Source organism: Dryas octopetala, chromosome 4, assembly GCF_963921425.1.
Source record: "Dryas octopetala chromosome 4, drDryOcto1.1, whole genome shotgun sequence".
NCBI lineage: Eukaryota > Viridiplantae > Streptophyta > Magnoliopsida > Rosales > Rosaceae > Dryas > Dryas octopetala.
Genome location: NC_141369.1, coordinates 17,514,555 through 17,539,439, shown reverse-complemented (window position 1 = coordinate 17,539,439; position 24,885 = coordinate 17,514,555). Strand labels below are relative to the sequence as shown.

General features: G+C 37.8%; 3 protein-coding genes and 1 non-coding gene across 4 annotated transcripts; all 4 read left to right on the top strand.

Annotated features, from left to right (window-relative positions):
• Positions 1-13: 13 nt before the first annotated feature.
• On the top strand, positions 14-2,654 carry LOC147287513 (Subtilase family protein). The gene has a single exon (XM_086241790.1). It carries the CDS (start codon positions 206-208, stop codon positions 2,543-2,545), a length of 2,340 nt encoding a protein of 779 aa, XP_086097916.1. The 5' UTR covers positions 14-205; the 3' UTR covers positions 2,546-2,654.
• Positions 2,655-3,980: 1,326 nt separating this feature from the next.
• Positions 3,981-4,062, top strand: TRNAS-GCU (transfer RNA serine (anticodon GCU)). The gene has a single exon. It is a non-coding gene; the product is annotated as a tRNA-Ser (tRNA).
• Positions 4,063-7,102: 3,040 nt separating this feature from the next.
• Positions 7,103-7,506, top strand: LOC147287511 (uncharacterized). Its single transcript, XM_086242613.1, has one exon. It carries the CDS (start codon positions 7,103-7,105, stop codon positions 7,493-7,495), a length of 393 nt encoding a protein of 130 aa, XP_086098739.1. The 3' UTR covers positions 7,496-7,506.
• An 11,874-nt stretch (positions 7,507-19,380) lies between these two features.
• On the top strand, positions 19,381-23,780 carry LOC147287510 (linoleate 13S-lipoxygenase 3-1, chloroplastic-like). Its single transcript, XM_086239491.1, has 8 exons — positions 19,381-19,907; positions 19,993-20,273; positions 20,729-20,966; positions 21,111-21,434; positions 21,621-21,814; positions 21,980-22,281; positions 22,492-22,755; positions 22,864-23,780. Exons 1-8 carry the CDS (start codon positions 19,538-19,540, stop codon positions 23,618-23,620), a joined length of 2,730 nt encoding a protein of 909 aa, XP_086095617.1. The 5' UTR covers positions 19,381-19,537; the 3' UTR covers positions 23,621-23,780.
• Positions 23,781-24,885: the final 1,105 nt, after the last annotated feature.

Genomic DNA, 24,885 nt, shown 5'->3' with positions numbered 1-24,885 from the left:
TCATTTCTTTTATGCATATTGATCGGATATATTATATTATTATGGTCAAAAATTCAAAACCAATGAACCTGACCAAAATTTTTGTACAAATTAAAAGATCAACCAAATTTGTGGAGCCATGTGGCCATAAAAACAGCTCACTATTACAGACTGAGCTTTAGACACTCACCGTTCTTTCTCCAAACTCTGAGGAAAAAACTCCTTCATGGCCATGTTCTTCATCGTCCTCCTATGTCTCCTCCACGTAACAAGCTCAACCCCATCTAACCACCACCAATCCGACGGTCCACCGCGGACCTTCATCGTCCACGTGTCGAAATCCGAGAAGCCCGCCCTCTTCTCCTCCCACCGAGGCTGGTACCACTCCATAATCCGCTCCCTCCCTCCCTCCCCCCACCCCACAAAACTCCTCTACACCTACGACCGCGCTGTCCATGGCTTCTCCGCCACCCTCACCGCCGCTCAGGCCGCCACGCTCCGCGACCACCCTTCCGTTCTCGCCGTCACTCCCGACCAAGCCCGCCACCTCCACACCACCCGCACCTACAACTTCCTGGGCTTGGCCGACAGCTTCGGCCTCTGGCCCAACTCCGAATACGCCGACGACGTCGTAGTCGGAGTCCTCGACACCGGGATCTGGCCCGAGCGCCCGAGTTTCTCGGACTCAGGCCTTGGCCCGGTCCCGAAAGCCTGGAAAGGCCACTGCGTCACCACCAGTGACTTTCCCGCCTCCGCCTGCAACCGCAAAATCATTGGCGCCAGGGCCTATTTCAACGGCTACGAGTCCGCCCTCGGCACACCCATGGACGAGTCAAAGGAATCGAGGTCCCCACGTGACACGGAAGGCCATGGGACCCACACGGCCTCCACAGCCGGCGGCTCGGTGGTGTCCAACGCGAGCTTTTACCAGTACGCTTACGGCGAAGCCCGAGGCATGGCCACCAAGGCCCGAATCGGAGCCTACAAGATCTGCTGGAGCTTTGGGTGTTTCGATTCAGACATTTTGGCGGCAATGGACCAAGCCATCGCCGATGGGGTTCACATAATCTCGCTCTCCGTCGGAGCCAGCCACGCGCCGCCGTACGACCAGGACTCCATAGCCATCGGAGCTTTCGGGGCGGCCCAGCACGGCGTTCTGGTTTCGGCCTCTGCCGGGAATTCCGGGCCCGGCCCATTTACAGCCACCAACATCGCGCCGTGGATTCTAACCGTCGGTGCTTCCACCATCGACAGAGAGTTCCCGGCCGACGTCGTTTTGGGGGACAGCAGAGTCTTCAACGGCGTGTCGTTGTATTCCGGTGACCCACTTCCCGATTTCAATCTCCCGCTAGTCTACGGTGGAGACTGCGGAAGCCGGTACTGCTATACCGGCAGTCTCCAACCGTCGAAAGTCAACGGAAAAATCGTTGTCTGCGATCGCGGAGGCAATGCCAGAGTCGAAAAAGGAAACGCAGTTAAGCTGGCAGGTGGGCTCGGAATGATTTTGGCGAATACAGAGGACAGCGGTGAAGAGCTCATCGCAGACTCACACCTAATTCCGGCGACGACGGTGGGTCAAATCGCAGCGGAGCAGATAAAAAACTACATCAAAATCGGGCAATACCCAACTGCCACAATCACATTCCGCGGTACTGTAATTGGGTCCTCACCGCCATCTCCGAAGGTTGCTTCGTTTTCGAGCAGAGGACCCAACTCTATCACGCCGGAGATTCTGAAACCGGACGTGATTGCTCCCGGGGTTAACATCTTGGCCGGTTGGACCGGGGCTTCTTCCCCCACTGACTTGGAGATTGATCCGAGGCGCGTGGAGTTCAACATAATTTCGGGAACTTCGATGTCTTGCCCACATGTTAGCGGCATTGCTGCTCTTCTCCGAAAGGCTTATCCGAATTGGTCCGTGGCTGCTATCAAATCTGCTTTGGTGACAACAGCTTATACGTTGGACAATACCGGGAACACCATTAAGGACCTGGCGACCGGGGAAGATTCGACCCCGTTTGTTCAAGGAGGAGGGCATGTTGATCCCAACAGAGCATTGAATCCGGGTTTGGTGTATGACATGAATGTCGACGACTATGTGGCCTTCTTGTGCTCCATTGGGTACAGTCCGAGGCAAATAGCGGTTTTCGTGAGAAAGCCTGCGGGTTCTGATGTATGCGAGACAAAATTGGGCACTACTGGGGGCTTGGCTAGTCCCGGTGATCTAAATTACCCTTCGTTTTCGGTGGTTTTTAAGTCTGACCATGACATTGTTAAGTACAAGAGAGTTGTCACAAATGTTGGGAGTGCTTTGGATGCGGTGTATGAGGTGAAAGTGAATGCTCCGGCTGGGGTTCAGATCAGCGTTTCGCCGAGTAGGCTGGTGTTTAGTGCTGAAAATAGGACTCAGGCGTATGAGGTTACTTTTGCAGAAGGTGTTGGGTATAGTAAGAAAGAGAGATACGGGTCGATTGAGTGGTCGGATGGGAGTCACCTTGTGAGGAGTCCGGTTGCTGTTAGGTGGACCAGTACTGGGTTCTCAGCCTCCTCCTCCTCCTCCATTTGAGCTACCTAGTTTTGCAGTGGGGGATATATGCTTGTTTACATTGACTATTGAGCATTGGTTGTGCTGTCCGGACTAATATTTATGGTCACACTGTCTTTGTTTTATGCAATTTTTAACTCATGAATCAGCCCTTTGTATAAATTTAAAGAATTGGGCTTTCAATGTGTTTGGGCAGGCTATGATTATTTGAATACCTTGCATTGTTGCAAAATTGAAGCTTGAGAACTTTACCTAAAGCAATAAATTGAATCAAGTTATGCTCAACAACTGTTTAATGTAACAATTTGAGCTATCTTTTATACCATCAACCCAATAGAATATGCACAATATCATTTCTTGTGGTAGAGAACTAAAAAAAAAGCCCTGAAAATCCAATAATAGGGGACAAAAGCATAAAAAAAAAAAAAATAAAAAAAAAAAAAAAAAAAAAAAAAAAAAAAAAACTTTGAGTTAAGGACCAGTGATGCCGAGTGCGGTATTCTAGAGCATCAACAACCTCACTGGGTTTTTGGGTTAGTGATGTCTACCAAGCAAGTCGGCAAACAATGGCAGTAGAAATCTCTAGTTCGATTTATTTAATTATTGATTTTTATTGTCAGGATTATGCAGATGGGAATGTAGTGAGTATGATTGAAGATGTTATGGGTTGCACTTGTTGGTTTTATTGTAAAGTTTGAATTATTGATGATGCACTTTAGGTGTTTGATGAAATGAGTGTGAGAGTGAGATATATATATATATATATATACGTTTTTTTACGAGAGTGAGAGCTATGCATTTGTTAAAATAAATTATATTTTATTTAATCTAATTATAATTATATAAATTTATGAAAAAAAGTCTATCAAATTTGTTGAGAATCTATCAAATTATGTGAAAGTCTATCTATTTAACTCTATAGAATTTTATAAAGGTCTATGAGAATCAATAAAAATTTATAGACTATATAAGTCTATCACTTAAACAAACTCTACAACAATATATAGAAATTTATATTGAATACACCCCTAAGAGAAGCGACATAATCCGCACTTTTGTTGCTTGGTGGGCTTAAAAGGTTTGCAACTTTACACCACACAATCTTGCTTTTTATTTTGATATAAACTCGAAAGGTGAAAAGGAAGGCTCGAAAAGAAACCAAAAAAAAAAAAGGAAGAAGGAAGGCTTGAAATGATAGGTATATGCATGCGTCTAAGACTCTAAGTTATTCAATTCTCTAATAATCCAAAGTCTAATTGTTGTATTTGGACTTTGGAAAATGCTGGAGAGATTATTGAATGTGGACATGTAGAACACTAAAGAAGTAATGTGTAATGCAAAAAAGAATTAATGACCCCACATGTTTAGTGAATTTTGGCATATAATCGTTCTTTGAGCTTGTGCCCTGAAAACCAACTATTATAAATACAAGTCTCTCAGTAGACTAATCAGATGCGACGCTTTGGCCGAGTGGTTAAGGCGTGTGCCTGCTAAGTACATGGGGTTTCCCCGCGAGAGTTCGAATCTCTCAGGCGTCGCACTTTTTTTTTTTTTTTTTAATTCTGAATTTACTCAAAACTTTTTTTTTTTTTTTTTCAGGGAAAATAGTTGAGAAAGACCAACCTGGGCTCTAAAATTGTCACCCGAAAGAGACCAAACTTATGGGCTAAGTTAGAGTGAGAGCCTTTTGAAACCCAAACATACCAACAGGCAACAGAGCAATAGAGTTCAAGGCCTAATCCAAAGCAGAGTTTCAATTTAGTATATGCCCAAACCAACAAAAGGGAAAGGTTTAGTTAGCTTAGTTAGAATAATTAAAAAACCCAAGTCCACTTGATGAATATTTTCAATCAATTATTATATGTAACATAGCTACCAAAAAAAAAATATAGATATATATACATATGATATGCCACAAAGTCAGCATAATAAAAGAATTGAGGTCATACACATCGCTATATGTATCATCAACACAGAGTCGCAGACATATACAGTAATTAGTAGCGCTAATCCTTCTTGATTAGAAATCAGAGCTTGAGCTTACATAAAATGATAAAACTAAAGCAACAATGTGATGATGCTACAGAGTACAGACTACAGTCATCACTTACGTATGACTCATTATATTATTAGGAGGTTGCATTAATTAGTACATGTCCCTGATACACATTGACATTATTATGTTCTTGAATGTTGCTTAAAAAAAATAGAGAGTTTTAGAGTTCAGTTCATTTTATAAGTCTTTTTTAGACTAAGATTGGTAGTTATTTAGGGTTTTTAATTAAGTTTTTTTATTTTTCTTTTTTAACGGCTTTATATTATGTTTTAACTTCGAGATTTTGGGCTACAAAGCCTACTTTTCACCCTAGGAGGAGAAATACCCTTCAAATTGGGGAAAATACCATTCAAATTAGAGAAAAACTTTATTATAAATTAAAATGATTTTCTTCTAAATTAAAATGATTTTATTATGAATTAAAATGATTTTCTTATAAATTATTATGAATTAAAAGAATTTTCTTATAAATTTTAGAGTCCATTAATTATAAGGTACTGACAACATTTTTTATTAACCAAACACACCCAATGCCTCATTCTTACTTTGCAGGTCACATCCTACAAAAACTCAACGGCATATTCTTCTTTTGTGGGCCACATGCTTCAAATTCACTAGATCTTCATGCCACGTAATCACCAAAATAGACACAGAAAAAACCAAAATACCAACCATATCCTTACAACTGCAACGGGTCAAAAAAATTAATAAAAAGCTAACAAATGGATAGTGTCTGATACTGATTTGTTGGTTAGAAAAGATATAACTTTTATATAAGGTTGTTGGCCAAGATATTTTAGAATAAAGGATAGAAGCGTTCTTTTTTTGTTTTTTTTCATTGAAATATGGTTTTTATTTATGAAAACCATAAAATGACAATGTATGTTTACTATACCAAAGCACAAAATGACAATAATTCCTCAAAGATTTCAGTTTAGTAAGCAACCATATGAAAGTTTCTGCAGTTTCAGTTCACTTGCAGTTTCAGAAACTGCAGAAAGTTCACTTGTAATTCCAGAAACTGCAGTTTCAGTTCACTGTAAACTGCATAAACTGCAGTTTTTTATGCAGTTTCAGTTCACTTGCAGTTTCAGAAACTGCAGAAAGTTCACTTGTAATTTCAGAAACTGCAGTTTCAGTTCACTGTAAACTGCATAAACTATAGTTTTTTATGCAGTTTCAGTTCACTTGTAGTTTCAGAAACTGCAGAAAAATGCAAAAAACTGCAGTTTGACTTAAAATGGCATAAATGCATAAAGAGAGAAGATGAACGTGAAGAGAGAAGAAAGAGAAAGACAAAAAGGAAATAAAATGACAATTGACCAGATTTCAAGATAAGCCAACTAGCTGCAACTTACCTTGTTATTAAAAAAAACTAATTGGTGCACTAGAGAGTAAAAACAATAAGTAAAAGGTACCTTAGAGTAATTAATTCTAAATTTTAAAACACCGCCAATCTCTATTTAAAAACTGTTTTTCTAAAGAACCTAAGTCTAATTATCTCTAAAAAATATATATAATATATATTTTTTAAAATTTTGCTTCATAGTGAATTCGATTGTGTGTTGTACTTTAATCTCAGTTTGTTGGAATGATGCAGCTCGATTACAAGTTACAACCCCATTATTTTATTATCAGCAAAAAAATATAAAAAAAAAAATCCTTTAATATAATATAGTATAATATCAATATATAAAGTAAAAGTCATAATAAGAGGGTGATATATATTATGTATGTGATTATAAAAACACTTGACCAACGAACCATATGTGATTTATAAAAATACAGAATAAACTCAAATTTCACCAACCCCATTATTCAAATTTCACCAAATCCAAAAATAATAATTATAAAGACTTTGTATTCAATATTCATATGCTCATGCTTGTGTGGATGGTATTTGAATTACTATGTACCAGATGAACTCAACTTTACTATATGTAGGTATCACAAGAATAATGAGTTGATAGTAGTTTTTTAAATGTGAGATGAGTGAGTAAACTGTAAAAGAACCCTTCTCAAATGTCACTTTAAGGCAAAGTATATGGCCTTATCTCACCCAGAGAAAAAAGTTTATGGCACTGCTTTACAGGTGTTGCACTCATGCAAGGGAGTTCAGTGTGCACTGTGCAAGGTGTAAGCAAAAGGCAGAATTTTCTTTATTTCATCAACCTAATGAAACCAAAATTTAAAACTAAAACTAGTAAATGACTAAATGGGGCAAATTTTCCAATAAAAAGGACCAAGAAAAAAGAATCAACATATGTGGCCCACATAAACAAGTATACCATGAATGTTGTGCAGAGTTCAAATTATAATCGGACGGCTAGTATGAATCCATCATTAATTTCAAGTTTGACATGGATTGATCACCACCGTTAATCCGATCCAACGGCAAAGATCACTCAAAGGGCCCCACTCTGAACCTTATATAAAGGGCCCACATAGCTCACCCAAGGACGATGCCTTAGTAGTTTTTTGTTTTCACTTAGTCAACTTTCTCTCTTATATTCCTCACACACATGGCCCGAGATCAGGAGCTCGACCAGCAAAGCCACCGGCTCACAGACCCAACTCAGCGGCTGAGCCGCTACGGGATCCCCCTCCGCCGCCGAAAGCTGCCGATAGTCCGGCTCGGGGGCGGGCAGAAGGCGAGGAGGGGGGTCGGGGTGGCAAGGGTGTTTAGGAGGATGAGAGTGAGGTGGGTGAAGGTGCAGTACAAGTGCATGTTGAAGAAGCTGAAAGAGTCGTACAGAAAGATGGTGAAGGAGCTGATGGAGGCCAGCGCGAGCCTCGAGACCTTCCACCAGCGGCTCTTCTTGGAGTCCTCCTTCGCCATCCCAATGGGAGTCTCTATCTCCAGCTACCCCTCTATTGCTGGATCCGATCGGCCCAGAACTGCCCTTTTCATGTAAAAAATTTAACTACAAACTATGCTCTTTATGAATTACTCAATTTTTTTTAATTTTTTTAAGTTTTTGTTGTTGTTTTCAGTTTAACAAAAAGAGTTAAATCTGTTACCCTTTTTTTGGATGAATATATCTGTAAGAGCTAGCTAGCTGTGATAATTGTGAAAGGCAATGTACAATTTGTTTCCTAGCGATCGATATGCAGATGTATAGTTTAATCAATGTATTATTCTGGATATAAATGTATTTGCTCTGCAATTTCTTGACTTGCCTCTTCTTTTTTTTCTTAATTGCATGCGATTTCTTTGCAACCAAACAGAATCTAACAATATAATTAACATGATGCCGTATTATTGTTTCTTTAGTCTCTAAAAAAGAAAGATGATTTTGCAGAAAACAATTAAGTTAACTTTCCGGCAGAAAACTGAAAAGGGTCCGAATTTAGGGGTAGGGGTGGACATAACCCGATGCAACCCGACCAACCCGACCAACCCAACCAAAATGGGTTGGGTTGGTTCAGTTTCTAACACCCAATTTAGAGAGGTCGGTTCATAACCCGACCAACCCGACCTCAAATGGGTTGGTTAGCGGGTTGACGTTCCAAATAACCGATCAAACCCGACCCAACCCGACCTAAAAATTTAAAAAATTAAATTAAATATTCACATGTCTAGTTTCTCATCTCACCTTGTTTAGAATGGTCAAAGGCTCAAAGCAATGAGAACTCATCTCACCTCCCCTAGTTTCATGGCCTATGTTCTTTAATATTATAATAAATTAATATTAATCTTTCACATGGCTTTATTCTTTAATATATTAATATTAATGTTTCACATATATGGCTTTCTTGTTTTACATGTGACTGTAATTGTTCTACTGTAAAAGCAGACATGTACTGAATTGGGTTCATGTGTAGAAAATAGAGACATTAATTTTATAACTTAAAGGGAGTTTCATTCATTTATAATTTGGGCCTAAATTTTAATTGTATTTTGAGACATGCCCAAACCGATTAAACCGACCAACCCAACCCGACTTTAATTGGTTTGGTTTGGTTCGGTTGTTTCACCTTCATTGGGTTGGTTTGGTTTGAAAAATTACTAACCCGAAGGCATTGGTTTGGTCTACGGTTTGGGGGCTAAACCGAACCAAACCGACCCGTGTCCATCCCTATTTAGGGGGTGCATGCAACTATGCAAGTTGGCATTTTAGTCACAAGTTAAGACTTACAAGACAGCTCATTCAAGAGGATTTAGAGTTTTTTTTTCTTTTTCTTTTTTGGCTTGAAGTTATTTTATCATTTATATAAAGTTGTCAACTTGTCATTACTAATTAATATAAGTCTAATTTAATAGGGGTAGCTTAAATGCATGAAGTAACTGCTTTTATAAATGCATCAAGCACCTCGGGAGTTGCGAGCTCTGGCTAGTTTGGGAATCAACAAAATTAAGCAAGCCTAATTAAGATTGATTAAGTATGAACTAATTCTTTTTGTTACACAACTCGATCGATCTCATTAATCTTGTACATTAATTTGTTTTCATCTACTTGATCTTGCATGCTTAGCATTAAATTAGTATATTATTTTTGTTTTCATCTACCTCTTAGTACTGCTCCATTTCATTAATTTTTTCATGCTTAAATTTGTTTGACTATTAATTGGGAACTTGGTAGCTATATCAAAAATTTCGCCGAAATTTTGGAAAATTTCGCCGAAATTTCGGCGAAATTTTTCGAAATTAATTTGGTATGGTATTAAAATTTCCATACCCCTAAAAAACGAAATTTTCGGCGAAATTTCGCCGAAAATTTCGAAATTTGACTCCTTGCTTGGTAGATATTAGATAAGGACCAAATTTAAATAATAAAATGAAATGGAATTATATAAATATGGGGCATTATTGAGCATCCATTGCATGCCCAACAGGTGCGAGCTGATGTGACATACAATGTCGTCATGATATTCCAAAATATGCATAACTAAATATGGCTATGGCTAGTTTAAGCTGATAATTGTCTTCTTTTGTTTAACATTTAAATTAGGAGACTTAGTCTATTGATGAATTTTTTTAGACTAAAATTAGTAGTGATTTAAAATTTTTAATTAAGTTCTTTTATTTTTTTCTTTGACGACTTTATGCTAGGTTTTAACTCCAAAATTTTGGATAACCTCAACAAAATTTACTCTACACCCTATAAAGGGAAATATCCTTTAAATAGGGGCTAATATTCTTCAAATCGGAGAAGGACTTTATTATGAATTAAAATAATTTTTTTATAAATTAAAAGGACTTTATTATGAATTAAAAGATTTTTCTTATAAATTTTAAAATGTTTTGGTCTTCATCTAAAAATTATTTTTCTAAAAAACTTGAGCCTAATTATCTCTTTAAATTATGTCACTTTTATTTTCATTATTTATTGTATTAGGTACTATAGTTTTTCTTTCTTTATATGCTGCTACATCATGTTTTGGCTAGTAAAATCATATCAATCCGTAGTAGGATTGGGCATCAACCCATCCGAACTCGGCCCGCCCGCCTCCACCGACCCGCCAAGCTGTAAGCTGGCCCGTCCGATCACTAACGGGCCGGTGTCGGCCGCCCCCTTCCACCGACCGTCAAAGCCGACCCGCCCGCCAAGATTCCAGCCACCATCTTCTCAGGCAAGCCAGTAGCCACCATCTTCTTAGGCACTATAAGTCTGCAACCACCTCCATTTCCGCCACCAACCACCCCCATTTCTGTCATCGTCCACCACGTCCACCATTGCAGCACAAGAACCACCTCCATCAGCCACTATCTCTCAGGCAAGCCACCTTCTCGGCCAACCCATTTTCTGATCGTCTCTGACCCATCCCTGACTATGATCCAAGCTGTTTAGTCGGAGATAGTTTGGGCTCCCACCTGACCCACCCGCCCGACGCCCACCCCTAATTCGTAGGACCTATTATATAATTACATAATGACTAGGACAAGGAACTACAAGTTAAACACACACAAATATAATACAACAAATAAAAAAAATTTAAGAGCTGATTAAAAAATTAGGTGTAGTAATAATGGTGATAAAATCCGGATGGATTGCATGTGAAATCATTATTATACTATCTAGTCACTTGCTTATATATGACTTATCACTGTGCCTGAGTCATGCATGCTAGTTAATTCACACGAGTACTCCATATAAGACAAGGTTAATTAAGATTTCATGCATCTTAAGATTTAATTAAGATGCCTCTTAAAGATCTATCCATTGTATAAGACAAGGTTAGGACTTACGGTTTAAAAATTTAACGTGAGCAATTCCAACAAACTTACTTATATTATAATTAAATTTGTACAAAAAATGTTAGAAATTTATTTTAGCTAACTACTTTTAAAATTTAACTCCATCAATGATCTCTATTCTAGCTAATATGAATATTTTATTATTTCTTAAAATTTGATATTATGGCTGATGTGGGGTAAATTTGTATGGTTACATTTAAATAATTCAAAAATTCTTTAAGTGGGGTTGCTTTAGCTATAGCTATTTTCTCTCTCATTTCACCCAAATTTAGCTAACAAAAAAGTAAATACTAAATTAGCAAACCGGATAGTTAATCTGTTGGAAAATAATTTCGGGAAGAAATAAGCTAATATAACTAGAGTGGAGGAGATACCTAAGATGTTAGGAGATGCTTTCACTCAAACATATTCATATATGCTACATATAAAAGTACTAATAAATAAGATCAAAGAAGATCTGATATATATGAAATGAGAGAAACTTTCTTATCACTGGGATAGGGTCCCAGGGAGAGGTGACATCCCCACCTTCTTCTCATTGACTCTTTCTCTCTCTGTCTCTCTCTCTCCCCTCTTGTTCTCCTCTCGTTCTTCTCTCTTTCTCTCTCTGCCATGACACAGCTAGCCTTTCCATGTCACCGGAACAGACAAGTTATTTTCTTAAAGCTCAAACACAATGTCAAAAGATGGACTGGATCGAGTGATTCCACCCAAAAAACAAAAAAAAGATATGTCATATAATAGTGTGAAAGCATACAATTAATTAGCTTAATAATTAATTAAGGGCTTGCTTTCGTTGCTGAATTTCTTACATAACTGATAATGACTTGGTAAACATATATATTAATTTGTGTTTGAATATTGCATGTGAATTATTCGAGAAAGTGATGACTGATAACATCCTTTACAGAATGGGATGACAGTAGCTAGATAAATATGGTTATATATAGTTGTCCTAATGTCATTTGCCAATTCTGATAAACCCAAATCCATCTCCATCTGCTCTCGAAATAAAAATGAGTGGTAATCTCTATTAATCATATTGTAATGTATGGGCCCCTATATCCTGCAATATTCCCAAACAAATTAATTAAGAATTTAAGACAAGGTCAATCAATCTCAGGTCAATAAGTTAACCAGTTGACTGATTAGGCGGGGCCCACTGATCACATATATTAAAGATAATCTTTTGGGTTGGGCCTAGGCCCAGTTGTAGCCTTAAAGAATTAGGATCTCTCTTTCTATGGACATTGAACTCGGATTCTACTAGTCTCAGACTGATAGTAATGGGCTTTCAACAACCAGTAGGCCTGATTTTGATTCTCTTGCTGTCTTTGTTTTTGCTTATTTAAATATTAACCTTGTCATATAAATTCAATAGTTATAAATACATAGGTCTAACCAAACTAACACTAAAAAAGAAATATGAATCCATTTCATCTTTTTCTATTTTGAATAATAAATATATAACTAAAATTTAAAATCAACTAGAAACAAGTAGAGAATTTGAATCCACCTACATATCTAAAGATATGGAACACGACTTCTTTGTCTCATCCATCATTTTTCTCAACTTTCTATATATATATATATACCAATTTTACATTTGTCACCAATTAATAAAGGTTCCAACCTCCAGTGAGAAATTAAAAAGATTAAAAAAGAGTTGGGTTTTAAAGTTATTTTTATTAAACGTATGTACATTTTGAAAAGAGACTCAGTCAGCCCATCTTTAAACTGCCCCTCAAAACTTATTCATAGCTAGGAAGGTGCTGAAAGTTAGCACATGAAGCTGTGCACATCAAAGGGTCACAAAGTTGCATATATTAGGGCAGAGTCAAAATTAAAACTGTATATTCGGAGACCAAATATGATGGGGAAATGTTTACACTGCGCCAAAAGATTCAAAGCATGCAGAGGGTCCTGTTCCAAACATATATTGGGTACGTACCACTAGGCCAGCAGCTGCGTGCTTTTTCCAAATCACATGTTTTTCATGGAGACCTAGCTATATGCCTATGCATAAGAAAATTCTCTCTTGCATATTTACAGTTACTCGTATTATATTGTCAAAGTGTAAATTTAAATTACATATAAATTAGTTTTTAAATCTGAAGAAACAGTTCTATCTAACTGATGTATTCTCAGTCTCTCTCATATAGTCATATGTAAATGTATATAGTAGATAAGTTTTTTTTCTTCTTCTTAAATGTGATGTTCAGACTTGACACACTGCCAACATAACATGCCAAAAAAAATTCGTTCTCTTCCTAATTTGGCCATGCATATCTATCCCATAAAAGAAAAGTGGCTGATCGATCACTAACTGTGTCATAGTCATATATTAGAGGCACGTACTCTAGCTAGCTAGGCCGGTGGGCCGAGGAGGAAGAAGAGGACAATTAATTTTTGTTTTGTTTAATGTTTAATTAATGTTCAGACTTCACTCTCGTAGTTCATGTAGCCTTTACTTAATTGTAGTCTGTGTTGTTTGGATTTTGGCCTCTGATTCATGGACGGTGGTGGCATATATATACATATGTTGTACGTGTTGGGTAAGAGTGAGTCTTTGATTAATTTTCTGGTCATCTCGATCAGCCGGTGGGTCAAGATTTGGTATTTTGGGAACAGCCTAACCCAATGGCATTATCCCCATGTTTTAGAAAACCAGACCACAAAATTAAGAAGATATTAATTACAAATTCTATACCGGCCACCTACAAAGAATTGTAGCATGCATGTGCTTTTGCATTTAACGGTTGCTACCAACTCCTTGTTTGTTTTTTTTTCCCCAAATTTATGGTGATTTCATGTAATGAAAGATTGAGTCCTATATACTTAAACATTTTTTCAGATTATCTATAAAATTTTGATTCAATTGCTCATAGAATAAGTTGTCTTGAGTTGAGTCCTTAACAAGCGTTTGTATGGACAAATGAATTCCCTAGCTACTAGCTAGTAGACAAGTTCCCTTTGTCTTCTCTTATTCAAAATAGACCAGGACACCTGGTCTTAAAGAATGATTAAAGAAGTAAATATAAATATGCATATTAAATAGACTAGATTTAAATTTGGATGTTGAAGTAAGATCTTACTGCTCCTTGTAATTGACCTCCTTCCACATTGTTTGTGGATAAATCCACATGGATTCAATGGCCAAACACAGACTAACACGTGGCACACCAGGTCCCATTTTTGCTCAGACTCTTTGATGGTCAACTTTGTCAGACCCAGCCATCTATGTCATCATCTCAGCTTAGCAACGCCAACAGCATGTACATATGAGATCGGCTCTTACCTCCGGGTTACCCATATCCGATCCGAACCGACATTGAGATCCACCAGGAATTCGAGAGATCATCTTTTTCGGCACCATCAGTTCGGCTCGGATCTGGAGATCATCTTTCTCCAGTCACACCTCGACCATTGGTTCGGCTCGGCCTGGCCCAATGACCGATCACGATCAGACGTGCTTCGACAATCTTGTCACCACCTGTCCTGATCATCTCAACCATTGGTTCGGCTCGGCCCGGCCCAATGACCGATCACGATCAGACGTGTTTCGACAATCTTGTCACCACCGGATCATCTCGACCATTGGTTCGGCTCGGCCCGGCCCAATGACCGATCACGATCAGACGTGCTTCGACAATCTTGTCACCACCTGTCCTGATCATCTCAACCATTGGTTCGGCTCGGCCCGGCCCAATGACCGATCACGATCAGACGTGTTTCGACAATCTTGTCACCACCGGATCATCTCGACCATTGGTTCGGCTCGGCCCGGCCCAATGACCGATCACGATCAGACTTGGATCTCCACGTCACCACATCAACTCAGTCCATTCCATTCCCAGTTCGGATCGGCTCGGCTTTGGTGATCATCATCTCAAATCCTAGTTGCGGCCGGATTCCACTTGAGGGGATCACTGCACTACCTACCTGATCGGCTTGGCCGACTTGTCTAAAATCCGATCCGATCCGATCCGATCATACATGGGTTTCACGTCTACACGTGAAGACATGTGTTCGGATCGGCTCGGCCTCCCACCGCCATTCTAAAGAAGATCACGTTGGGGCGAACCGCCATACTCAAGTGCACCTGACATGACTCTCTGACAGATGAGACATTCCAGCTCACAGCCATGACTATTGAGGCATTCCACCTGATCTTCCATCCTTGCATTCAATGCAGCATTGAATGCAAAGGAAATGAATAGCTGTGCATGCTGCTATTCATGACCGAACGCGTGGATCCCCCTCAACCATTCATCCACATGCAGGTAGCTTACTTTCCACAACTTCCCTTGTCTATATAAACCAACTTATATACACAAAGCCAAAGAGGCCAGCCATCACAAAACAAACACTTGCACAAACTTTGGCTTACCAAAAACACATTTGAACCTTTGAGAAAACCCAGAACATTTGCCTTGTTCTTCCCATTCTCCCAAGTTCATCCCATGTTCTTCCTCACTTTTATTCAAACACCACCAAACACACATCACTGACTTCATCATCGGAGCGTGTTTGGCTGGTACCACACCGGTCCATCTCCTTTGATTTTGTGTTCATTTGCAGGAAGATCCCAATCAACATCCACGTCATCATCCGGCAAGGCTTCTGATCAGCCAGGTCACTATCTCTAAGTTGTTGCATCTATCTCACGGAAATTTGCATCAACACACATCCCAAAGGAAAGTCTGCTTAGGAGTTAGGATCAGAGGTCGATCAGGCCTTAAATATTTCAGGCATACGTACCATACCAATTATATATGCCACAAAAACAAAGAAACAAATTATCTTTCTTTATTAATGGGCCTATTAATTAATGAGTGCATGGTGTGAGATAGCAAAAATCATAAAAAACTGGTGGAGTAATTATGCATGGGATATGTATGTGTTATTCTGTTAGAGTATGGTTTGTGCATGTAGGTTGAGATTTGGTACTAGGTTTTTGGATGCATGCAAATATATATACATGTAATGATAATTCTTCTTTTGAATTCCACAAAAGAATTTGGAGTCCATCTAATTCAGAGTAGACAGCAAAAATATACTGACTTTTATTAATTTTTAATTATTTATATCATAGACTTCATATATAGACATAGTTGCGGAAACTTGGACTTTTTCTCTTTGGTTGGTCTCTAGCTGCTTAATCTTTTATTACTAATAATTTGACAACCAAAGAGTCTATGTCTTATATAGTTATATATTGTCTTATAAATATGTATATTTTTTTTAATTAGTTCCTTTTCTATTTTTGCCTTGTAATTCTTTTTCTTTTGGTACACACAGTCAAACTTCAATATATAGGAAGCTGTCTATGGTCAATTAATTTGCTAGCTTTGACACTCAAAGTCTCAATCCCAATGTGTATATATGAAATTGAAGGTCAACTGCAGAATCCACGGTTTAAATATTCTATGAACCAAGTCTTTTGGCGAATATATATTTTGGTGCGAGTTGGACATTTGAAAAATTCAAATTTCTGCATGGCATGATATATACTTTAAGTCTTCCAGACCAATACATGAGTTAACGTGAATAATATAATTATTCTTCATACAATTGATAATATTATTAGATAGTGCTAACATTTTTTTAAATAGACATGTGATTGTTATTAAATTCTTAATTCTTTTATTATAATGTAATTGAAGTAATCATAAATTTATATTTTATGGTGCTGCTAATTAAATTATGTGTTGGATATATCAAACCTTCAACTTTATTACAAATATGAAATTAACCTTAATGTATTTAAGATTGTGAAATTCGATCAAAAGCTTTTTTAAGTAACGAGTATTGTTATTTACATACTTTACTTGCATCTGTGATAAAAGTTTAATTCTCGTCATTTTCTTTACCAACTATTAGTCTAAATAAAAAAAATGAATTCTAGGCAAAAAAAAAAGAAAGTATGAGTTTTCAAAATTTAACACGATAAGTTTGTCATTAATTCATAACCATTCTTAATGCAGGTCATGATCTACTGAGTTCCATATATCTTTGTTTGGGTCATAATATATTAAGCTCCTGGCTGGACTGCATTCTTGAATTGTCCACAGCTGATGAGATTTATATAGTCCAGATTTGACCCAATTAATTACTAGTTCTGGGTTATTCTTCATTGTATTAGTGGCGGTACAACTCTCTGAGCTAGAGATTATACATTGGTCCCTCTTCAACTTTTGGACCAATAAATCGTCTTTGGTTGGCGTATATATATAAAGTTACAAACTATGTACCTAGGATTGAAACTATGGCTTATACACAAATTGCAGCCACGTACGTACCTAATTTTTTAGAAAATTATAACCATTTTCCAATCTAAACACTTCTAAGTTCTAACCTAGGAAGATTTTGATTACTACTGGTTGACTGCTAATGAAAGGGTTCTGATCAAAATTGGGAATTTGGGTTTGATTAAAATCATAGTCAATTGGGCTGCAATTCTACTTTCTATATGATATTTTAGATCATCACAGCTGTTGTGAGAAGCACAAGAGGAAAGTTCTAGCTAGTTGGGAATTTTATAGCCACCATACTGGCGGCATGTGAGCTATATACAAACATATATCATATATTTTGTCCAATAAAAAGCTATATATTTATGCAGTCAGCTTAAATATATTTTCCCAATAATTTAGTTATACAAAATGACAGATGAATTGCAGCACACTATAAATTTGCTATTACTTTAAGCTTTTCCATTACAATATCCAACTTTATGCAATCCACTACTTAGATGCCCGGCCCCACTGTTCTTTTCCATTACAAAAGTACAAAACTCCTGCTTTTAACGATTAATTTCATTGTGAAAAAAAAAAAAAAACTCTTAATCATAACTAAACTCACGTAAAAAGTTACAAGGTCAAATATGTCCACTTTGTGACAAATAAGCCCATATTTTAAATTTTTTATGTATTTTTGGCGTCGAGTGCTCGTTGGGTTGGACATCGACAATTAGTGACAATTATTTTTATGCTATAACATGGGTGAATGTGACTTCATAAGCTTAAATTGTTTGTTTTATGCTGTTTTCATTAGTTTTTGACATGTTTATGTAAGAAAAGACATAAGATATATCAACAAGTATCATTTTTATGCAGCTTCATATAGTTACTATATGACAGTGGCAATTGCAGAGCTCTCGGTGAACAGTACCTAGCGCTTGGTGAGTTACCGTGTCGCGTACATTTTATTAAAATGAACCTAGATGAGATTTATGTAGTAAGTGAACTGAGTTATCAATCTTATTTTTTAACTGAACTTTAAAAAAAAAAACAAAAGAAAATCAATTAATTTCACACCTTAAACCTTATTTTGACAAAAAGAAAGTAATAAATTTAATTGAGAAAAATATAAAAAAACTTAACAGAAACAAAACACAAAACAACATTTGAGTCTCTACCATAAGTCTGACTGTGAACTTTGAATGGTAGGTTTGCATGCAGATATTTTTGGACCTGATCCTCTCCAATTGTTTTCCCCTCCCCTTTTCTCTTCTCGATCTTAAAAATCTTAGCCATTGACTGTTTAAAGATCTTACGACCTTGTTTTAAAGAAAAACCTGTCTCTGTGTTTTAGTAATAGTAGTTGAAACACTCTTTAAGTCTTAAATACTGAGATTCACTTATAAAACATCTGCAGCAAATTCCCATATTCCGTTGGATTCGGCTTTAATCAACTTGTATGGTTGAGATTTGAAGAAGAAAAAAGAAGACGAGAGGTAAATCCAAAAAAGGATCTAGGCCCGATATTTTTACCTTGACTAAAGTTCTCTTTTTTTTTTTTTTTGCCAGGAGCTGAAGTTCTCTTTAATTACATATTTATTGCATGAGTAAAATCTTCTATTACCTAATACTTTTTACCATCTACCAAGACTTTCTAATTGAGCTTAATTACTTATCTTTTATAAACGTCTATATTTTGCTTTGTCTCCAATTAATTAAATGAATTAGTTATCAATTGTAAAAATTTAACTAAAATGCTTTATTTTAACGTTAAATATACAAAATTACCCTAAAAGAGATAAAAAGAAAAGCATAGTTTAAAATTTGTCAAATCGACCATAGACTATAGGTCTATGTCTATAGCAAAGTTGATATCTTTTCACAAGATTGACCATCCTGATGAGACTTTTTGATGAACAGGGACACAATTGCCATAATTGTAGAAGACAAGGAGACACATGTCCTTTCCACCGAACTTAGCCCAGCTTCTTTTTGGCTTCCCCACACCGCGTCTTTACTAGGAAATCCGAAACTTGTTTGACTCGGACCCCGTACTCGTTGAACTCTCCAACTCCAAAGACTGAGAAAAATAAAAATGTTTCTCAAAACAAAAACCAAAAACAAAGCAAATTAAGCCATTAAAAAGTAGAAGTAAAACCCAAGTGTTTTTCACAAGCACAAAATTTGAAAAACGTGTGGACGGTGAGATCCATAACATTCACCTTTTTTCTCTTCCACCACCATCACTTTCACTTTCTCTTTGTCTATATATCTCCTCTATATATATAGCAAGAGAGAAAGAAAGAAAGATACCAGCTCATCATCATATTCTGCATATACCATTCTCTCTCTCTCTCTCTCTCTCTCTCTCTCTCTCTCTCCATCTCTCTCTCACTTCTTCTTGTACAACAACAACCATTTCTTTTTCTCTGCCCCAAAGTAAAAGTTATACTTTTGATCAATTGGGTTAATTAATCTGAGAGTGTTTGTACAGAGAAATTAAGAAGAAGAAGAAGATGGCACTAGCTAAACAGATTATAGGCACTTCCTTGATTGACAAAAAAGTTTTTTTTGATCACCAAAACCAGTTTTTGTTCAGACCAAGTTTGGTGCCTTCAGAGAAGAGTGTTAGGAGGGTGGTGCATTTGAGGAAGACCAACAAGAGGGGTCAGCCTGTAGCTGCAATCAGTGAGGACTTGGTCAAGATTGTGCCTTCTTTCTCTTCTGCAGAGAAGCCTGTGAAGTTCCAGGTGAGGGCTGTGGTGACTGTGAGGAACAAGACCAAGGAGGACCTCAAAGAGGCTATTTCCAAACACTTGGATGCTCTCACTGACAAGATCGGTAGGAATGTTGTTTTGGAGATTGTCAGCACTGAAATAGACCCAAGTAAGCAGCTTTCTCTTTCTGGGTACTCTGGTTTTTGTACTATTCAATGAGAATTGTGCTAATTTTGTTGTTTGAATTTTTGTAGGAACTAAGCAACCCAAGAAAAGCAGTGAAGGGGTGCTCAAGGACTGGTCAAAGAAGTCCAATCTCAAAGCAGAGAGGGTTAATTACACAGCCGAATTTATGGTGGACTCAAATTTTGGTATACCAGGAGCAATCACAGTGACCAACAAGCATCAAAATGAGTTCTTTTTGGAGGCCATAACCATTGAAGGCTTTGCTTGTGGTCCATTACACTTCCCCTGTAATTCTTGGATGCAATCCAAGAAAGATCACCCTGAGAAAAGAATAGTCTTCTGCAACAAGGTAATTAAATTAAATTGAATTAAGTTCCATTTTACTTTTCATTGATCTTTTGTTCTTGTTCCTTTGCCTACACAGAAAGTCAAAACTCTATAAATTAGTCTTTGAAATTTCTTCAAGTGACTAATAGATTGGATATTATATTTTTGGTCTCTACGTTAGAGGAGTTGAATGGTTCATGGCTAGCAGCCTAACATTCTCAGCAATTAAATGGGGTCTCTTTCTCTTCTTTAATAAATGAATTTTGCTAAAAGGATTTTTGGTCCGTCTGATCTCTTAATGGGCCAGTCATTAATAGGCTTTGGCCATGGGCCCATATAGTTAAGCCTACCAACTACCATGATACCAAATAACTTTCTTCTTTGGCGGCAGCATCATTAAATTTTTAAAAGCATAGAAAAATTATTGACTTTTGTATTTTTGTGGGTTTTAAATTTAATTTAATTTTATTTGAGCAGCCATATTTGCCAAGCCAGACTCCAGAGGGGCTTAAAGAATTGAGGCAGAAAGAGCTGAAGAATCTTAGGGGTGATGGCACTGGAGTCAGAAAATTATCAGATAGCGTATATGACTATGCTTTGTACAATGACTTGGGAAACCCTGATAAGGGGATTGACCTTGCTAGGCCTAAACTTGGAGGTGAAAAAATTCCATACCCAAGACGATGCCGTACTGGTCGCCTCCCAACTGATACCGGTAATTATGCTTACTTAATGCGCTAGACTATCTAATATGTTATATTATGTTACCAGACTGTAGAGTCATATTTCAATATAATACGACAAAGAAGTTTATAAGTGGCTTAGTCTTAATGGTCTATTTTCTTTGTGTGTGGCACAGATATGCTAGCAGAGAGCAGGGTTGAGAAGCCTCTACCAATGTATGTGCCTAGAGATGAACAATTTGAGGAGTCTAAAATGGACACATTCTCTTTTGGGAGGCTGAAGGGAGTCCTTCACAACTTGATCCCTTCCTTAATGTCCAGCTTCAAAGCTGACAAAGACTTCCGAGGATTTGCTGACATTGACAGCCTCTACAGTGAAGGCCTCAAATTGGGTTTGCAAGATGAACTATTAAAGAAGCTTCCACTGCCAAATATGGTCATGAAATTCCAAGACTACAACCAGGGCATTCTCAAATATGACCACCCCAAGATTCTCAGTAGTGAGTTTCATGTTCAACATGGTTTTAATTACCATATATTATATCATATTATAATCCCTCAATGCTCCCACCAAAGAAATAAGCATATATAAATTATGTAGTGCGCCATCATAGTGTGTGATTAATTAATTAAAAACCATGAACAAAGTATTTGTTTATTAGACTAAGATATTATTCCATGTGCAGAGGACAAGTTAAGCTGGCAGCGAGATGACGAATTTGCCCGCCAAGCAGTGGCAGGGGTTAACCCATTAAGCATTGAGAGGCTTAAGGTCTTCCCACCAGTGAGCAAACTTGACCCTAAGGTCTATGGGCCATTAGACTCTGCACTCAAAGAAGAACACATTTCACCTCATCTCTATGGCATGACTGTGCAACAGGTACCCATTACATCACTTGCTATTTTAATCTTTTTGGTGTTTTCTCTAAGTGGAAATGTTCTCATGCCACTCTCACCCATTGATTAAGTTGATTTTTTGTCTAAATCCCTTTTTATTGGACCATAGTTTGCTCATTTTGGTTTTTCTTATTGTTTGATTTTGCAGGCATTAGATGAGAACAAGCTCTACATAGTGGACTACCATGACGTTTACCTTCCATTTCTTGAGCGAATTAATGCTCTTGATGGCCGCAAGGCTTATGCTACACGTACCATTTTTTTCTGGACACCCACTGGAACTCTCAAGCCCATTGCCATAGAGCTGAGCCTCCCACCTGCAGGACCAAGTTCACGATCCAAGCGTGTTTTGACTCCTCCGGTCGATGCAACCACCTCTTGGTTGTGGCAGCTTGCCAAGGCCCATGTCTGCTCCAATGATGCCGGAGTCCATCAACTCGTACACCATTGGTATGTTAAACTTGCCGCTAATAATAATTTTCATTTTCTGACGACATTAGCTAATCACATTATGTGATATTTGAAGTTTCATAATAATTGACGTAACAAGTAGACTTTATCTGTCACATAATGTGACCAGAAAATGTAATCCCTTATAATATAATTTTGTTGTTACTTTGTACATGTTCTTGTGCTGAATATATGTTGCATGGATTGCAGGCTACGTACCCATGCTACCTTGGAACCATTTATATTGGCAGCACATAGACAATTGAGTGCAATGCACCCAATATACAAGCTCTTGGATCCTCACATGAGATACACCCTGGAGATCAATGGATTGGCCCGGCAGAGCCTAATCAACGCCGACGGTGTCATTGAGGCGTGCTTCACCCCTGGCCGCTACGCCATGGAAATCAGTGCTGCTGCCTACAAAGGTTGGCGCTTTGACACCCAAAGCCTTCCAGCAGATCTCGTCCAAAGGTATGTGATTGAGTAACAAATTCTCTCTGTGTTTGATTCACTAAAGGTTATGGTACTTGTTGTTCTATGTTCTTTGTCTGAACTTTGGTCGAACACTTTGTAATGCAGGGGCATGGCAGTGCCTGACCCAACACAACCCCACGGCGTGAGACTTGTAATGGAAGATTACCCATATGGCAGTGATGGGCTACTAATCTGGGGTGCAATTGAAAACTGGGTTCGGACCTACGTGCACCATTACTACCCAGATGCGAGCCTTATTCGAAACGACAGAGAGCTACAAGGCTGGTACTCAGAGTCCATCAATGTAGGCCACGCGGATCTTCGCCATGAAAGCTGGTGGCCCTCATTGTCGACCCCAGATGACCTTGTCTCAATCCTCAGCACCTTGATTTGGCTAGCATCAGCACAACATGCTGCACTCAACTTTGGTCAGTACCCTTATGGAGGGTACGTCCCCAATAGGCCTCCCCTAATGAGAAGGCTGATCCCGGAAGAGAACGACCCCGAGTATGCAAATTTCATAGCCGACCCACAAAAGTACTTCCTCTCAGCATTGCCGAGTGTCCTACAAGCCACAAAGTATATGGCTGTGGTGGACACACTGTCTACGCATTCGCCGGACGAGGAGTACCTTGGGGAGAGGCAACAGCCCTCTACTTGGTCCGGTGATCCTGTTGTTGTTGAGGCGTTTTACAGGTTCTCTGCAGAGATTATGGAGATTGAGAAGGAGATTGATAGGAGGAATTGTGATCCAAAGCTTAAGCATAGGTGTGGGGCTGGGGTGCTGCCTTATGAGCTACTTGCTGCTAGTTCTGAGCCTGGGATTACATGTAGAGGTGTGCCTAATAGTGTTTCAATATGAGGTTAACAATTTCGGGGTCTTCAATTACTTTATTATTTGGGGGTGGCAATGACCATTCTCTCTATATTTTGTACTTAGATGGTAAAATGGATTTTGGGTATGTTGCGGATGTATATGGTATACAGCTAATCGTAATAAATGTTCTAGAAATTGGTTATCATCTATTTCTATAACGTTTGAAATTTGTTCTTGTGACTACAACATTATTTAATTATATTACTAATCTACATAAATTATAATACATGTATAATTATTTAAATTTAAAATTTGAAATCTTAAATAATATATCTTTAAAAATTATACACAATCATTTAACTAGATTGACATCAATTGACTATTGACATTCATTCTAACATTTGCGCAATTGTTATGAGCTTGAAAGAGGCGAATGTTATTGGCGGTTTTAGAAAGTAAGAAGGGTATGTGATTTCACAAAAAGTGTTTATGAATCCCTTTTTTATTTTGCTCACACATTATTAGATTTCAAATAACATGAATTATGTAAAATTAAGTAGAAGACCAAATCCTTATCAAATATGACACGTGTAAAACAGTCTGTGATCCATACTCACTACATGGGCTTAGTCTGATAATGTAAGCCTGCCAGCCTCTCCGGCCCATGTTTCTACTTTGATTCTGGGTTCTATTCTATACTTCTATATGACACATGCATTGGTCTGTTGGCCCGTTAAGTATTAGTCCGACCCATTAGGCTGCAGCCCACCTTCCCAATGTTTTAGCCCAAGATCGGAAGGGTGAGCTGCGGCCCATGCCCACCCTCCTACTTAGGTAGCTTTGATATTAGTAAAGTTTAGTGTGAACAGATGGGAAAGCTATTGGTATAAATTTAGGGAAATTAGTAATAATTAAGGGATGACCCATATGAATTCCTTTATTTATAATCCATGATCATGACTTCATTGACTTGGACCAGAAAACAATATATCAATTTTGATGGTGGCGTTCTTTTCCATTCAAACATTGGGTACAACATTGTAATTTTGTAAAGAAGTAGTATTAAAGTGAAATTTAATATGTATTAGCTTGATATACATTGTTTGTCAATTTTATAATAACTTAAATTTTTTTAGACACAATAGTTGTCCAACATAATATTAAAATCTTAAAGTTTGCTTGTTTTTGTTTGTTAATATATATGTTTGTTCTACATGTTGTTGGCGTATTTCCTATCAATTTGTACCTATTAGCTTAATATGGTATCAAAACCTTATTTTTAGGAAGTTTTGAGTTCAAATCCTTCATTC

What these genes read in the sequence shown, in the direction of transcription:
- LOC147287511 (XM_086242613.1), top strand. Translation starts at nt 7,103, where the DNA reads ATGGCCCGAGATCAGGAGCTCGACCAGCAAAGCCACCGGCTCACAGAC.
- LOC147287513 (XM_086241790.1), top strand. Translation starts at nt 206, where the DNA reads ATGGCCATGTTCTTCATCGTCCTCCTATGTCTCCTCCACGTAACAAGC.
- LOC147287510 (XM_086239491.1), top strand. Translation starts at nt 19,538, where the DNA reads ATGGCACTAGCTAAACAGATTATAGGCACTTCCTTGATTGACAAAAAA. An exon ending in CAGCACTGAAATAGACCCAA is followed by an intron (nt 19,908 to 19,992) that starts GTAAGCAGCTTT and finishes GAATTTTTGTAG; the next exon opens with GAACTAAGCAACCCAAGAAA. An exon ending in TCGCCTCCCAACTGATACCG is followed by an intron (nt 20,967 to 21,110) that starts GTAATTATGCTT and finishes TGTGTGGCACAG; the next exon opens with ATATGCTAGCAGAGAGCAGG.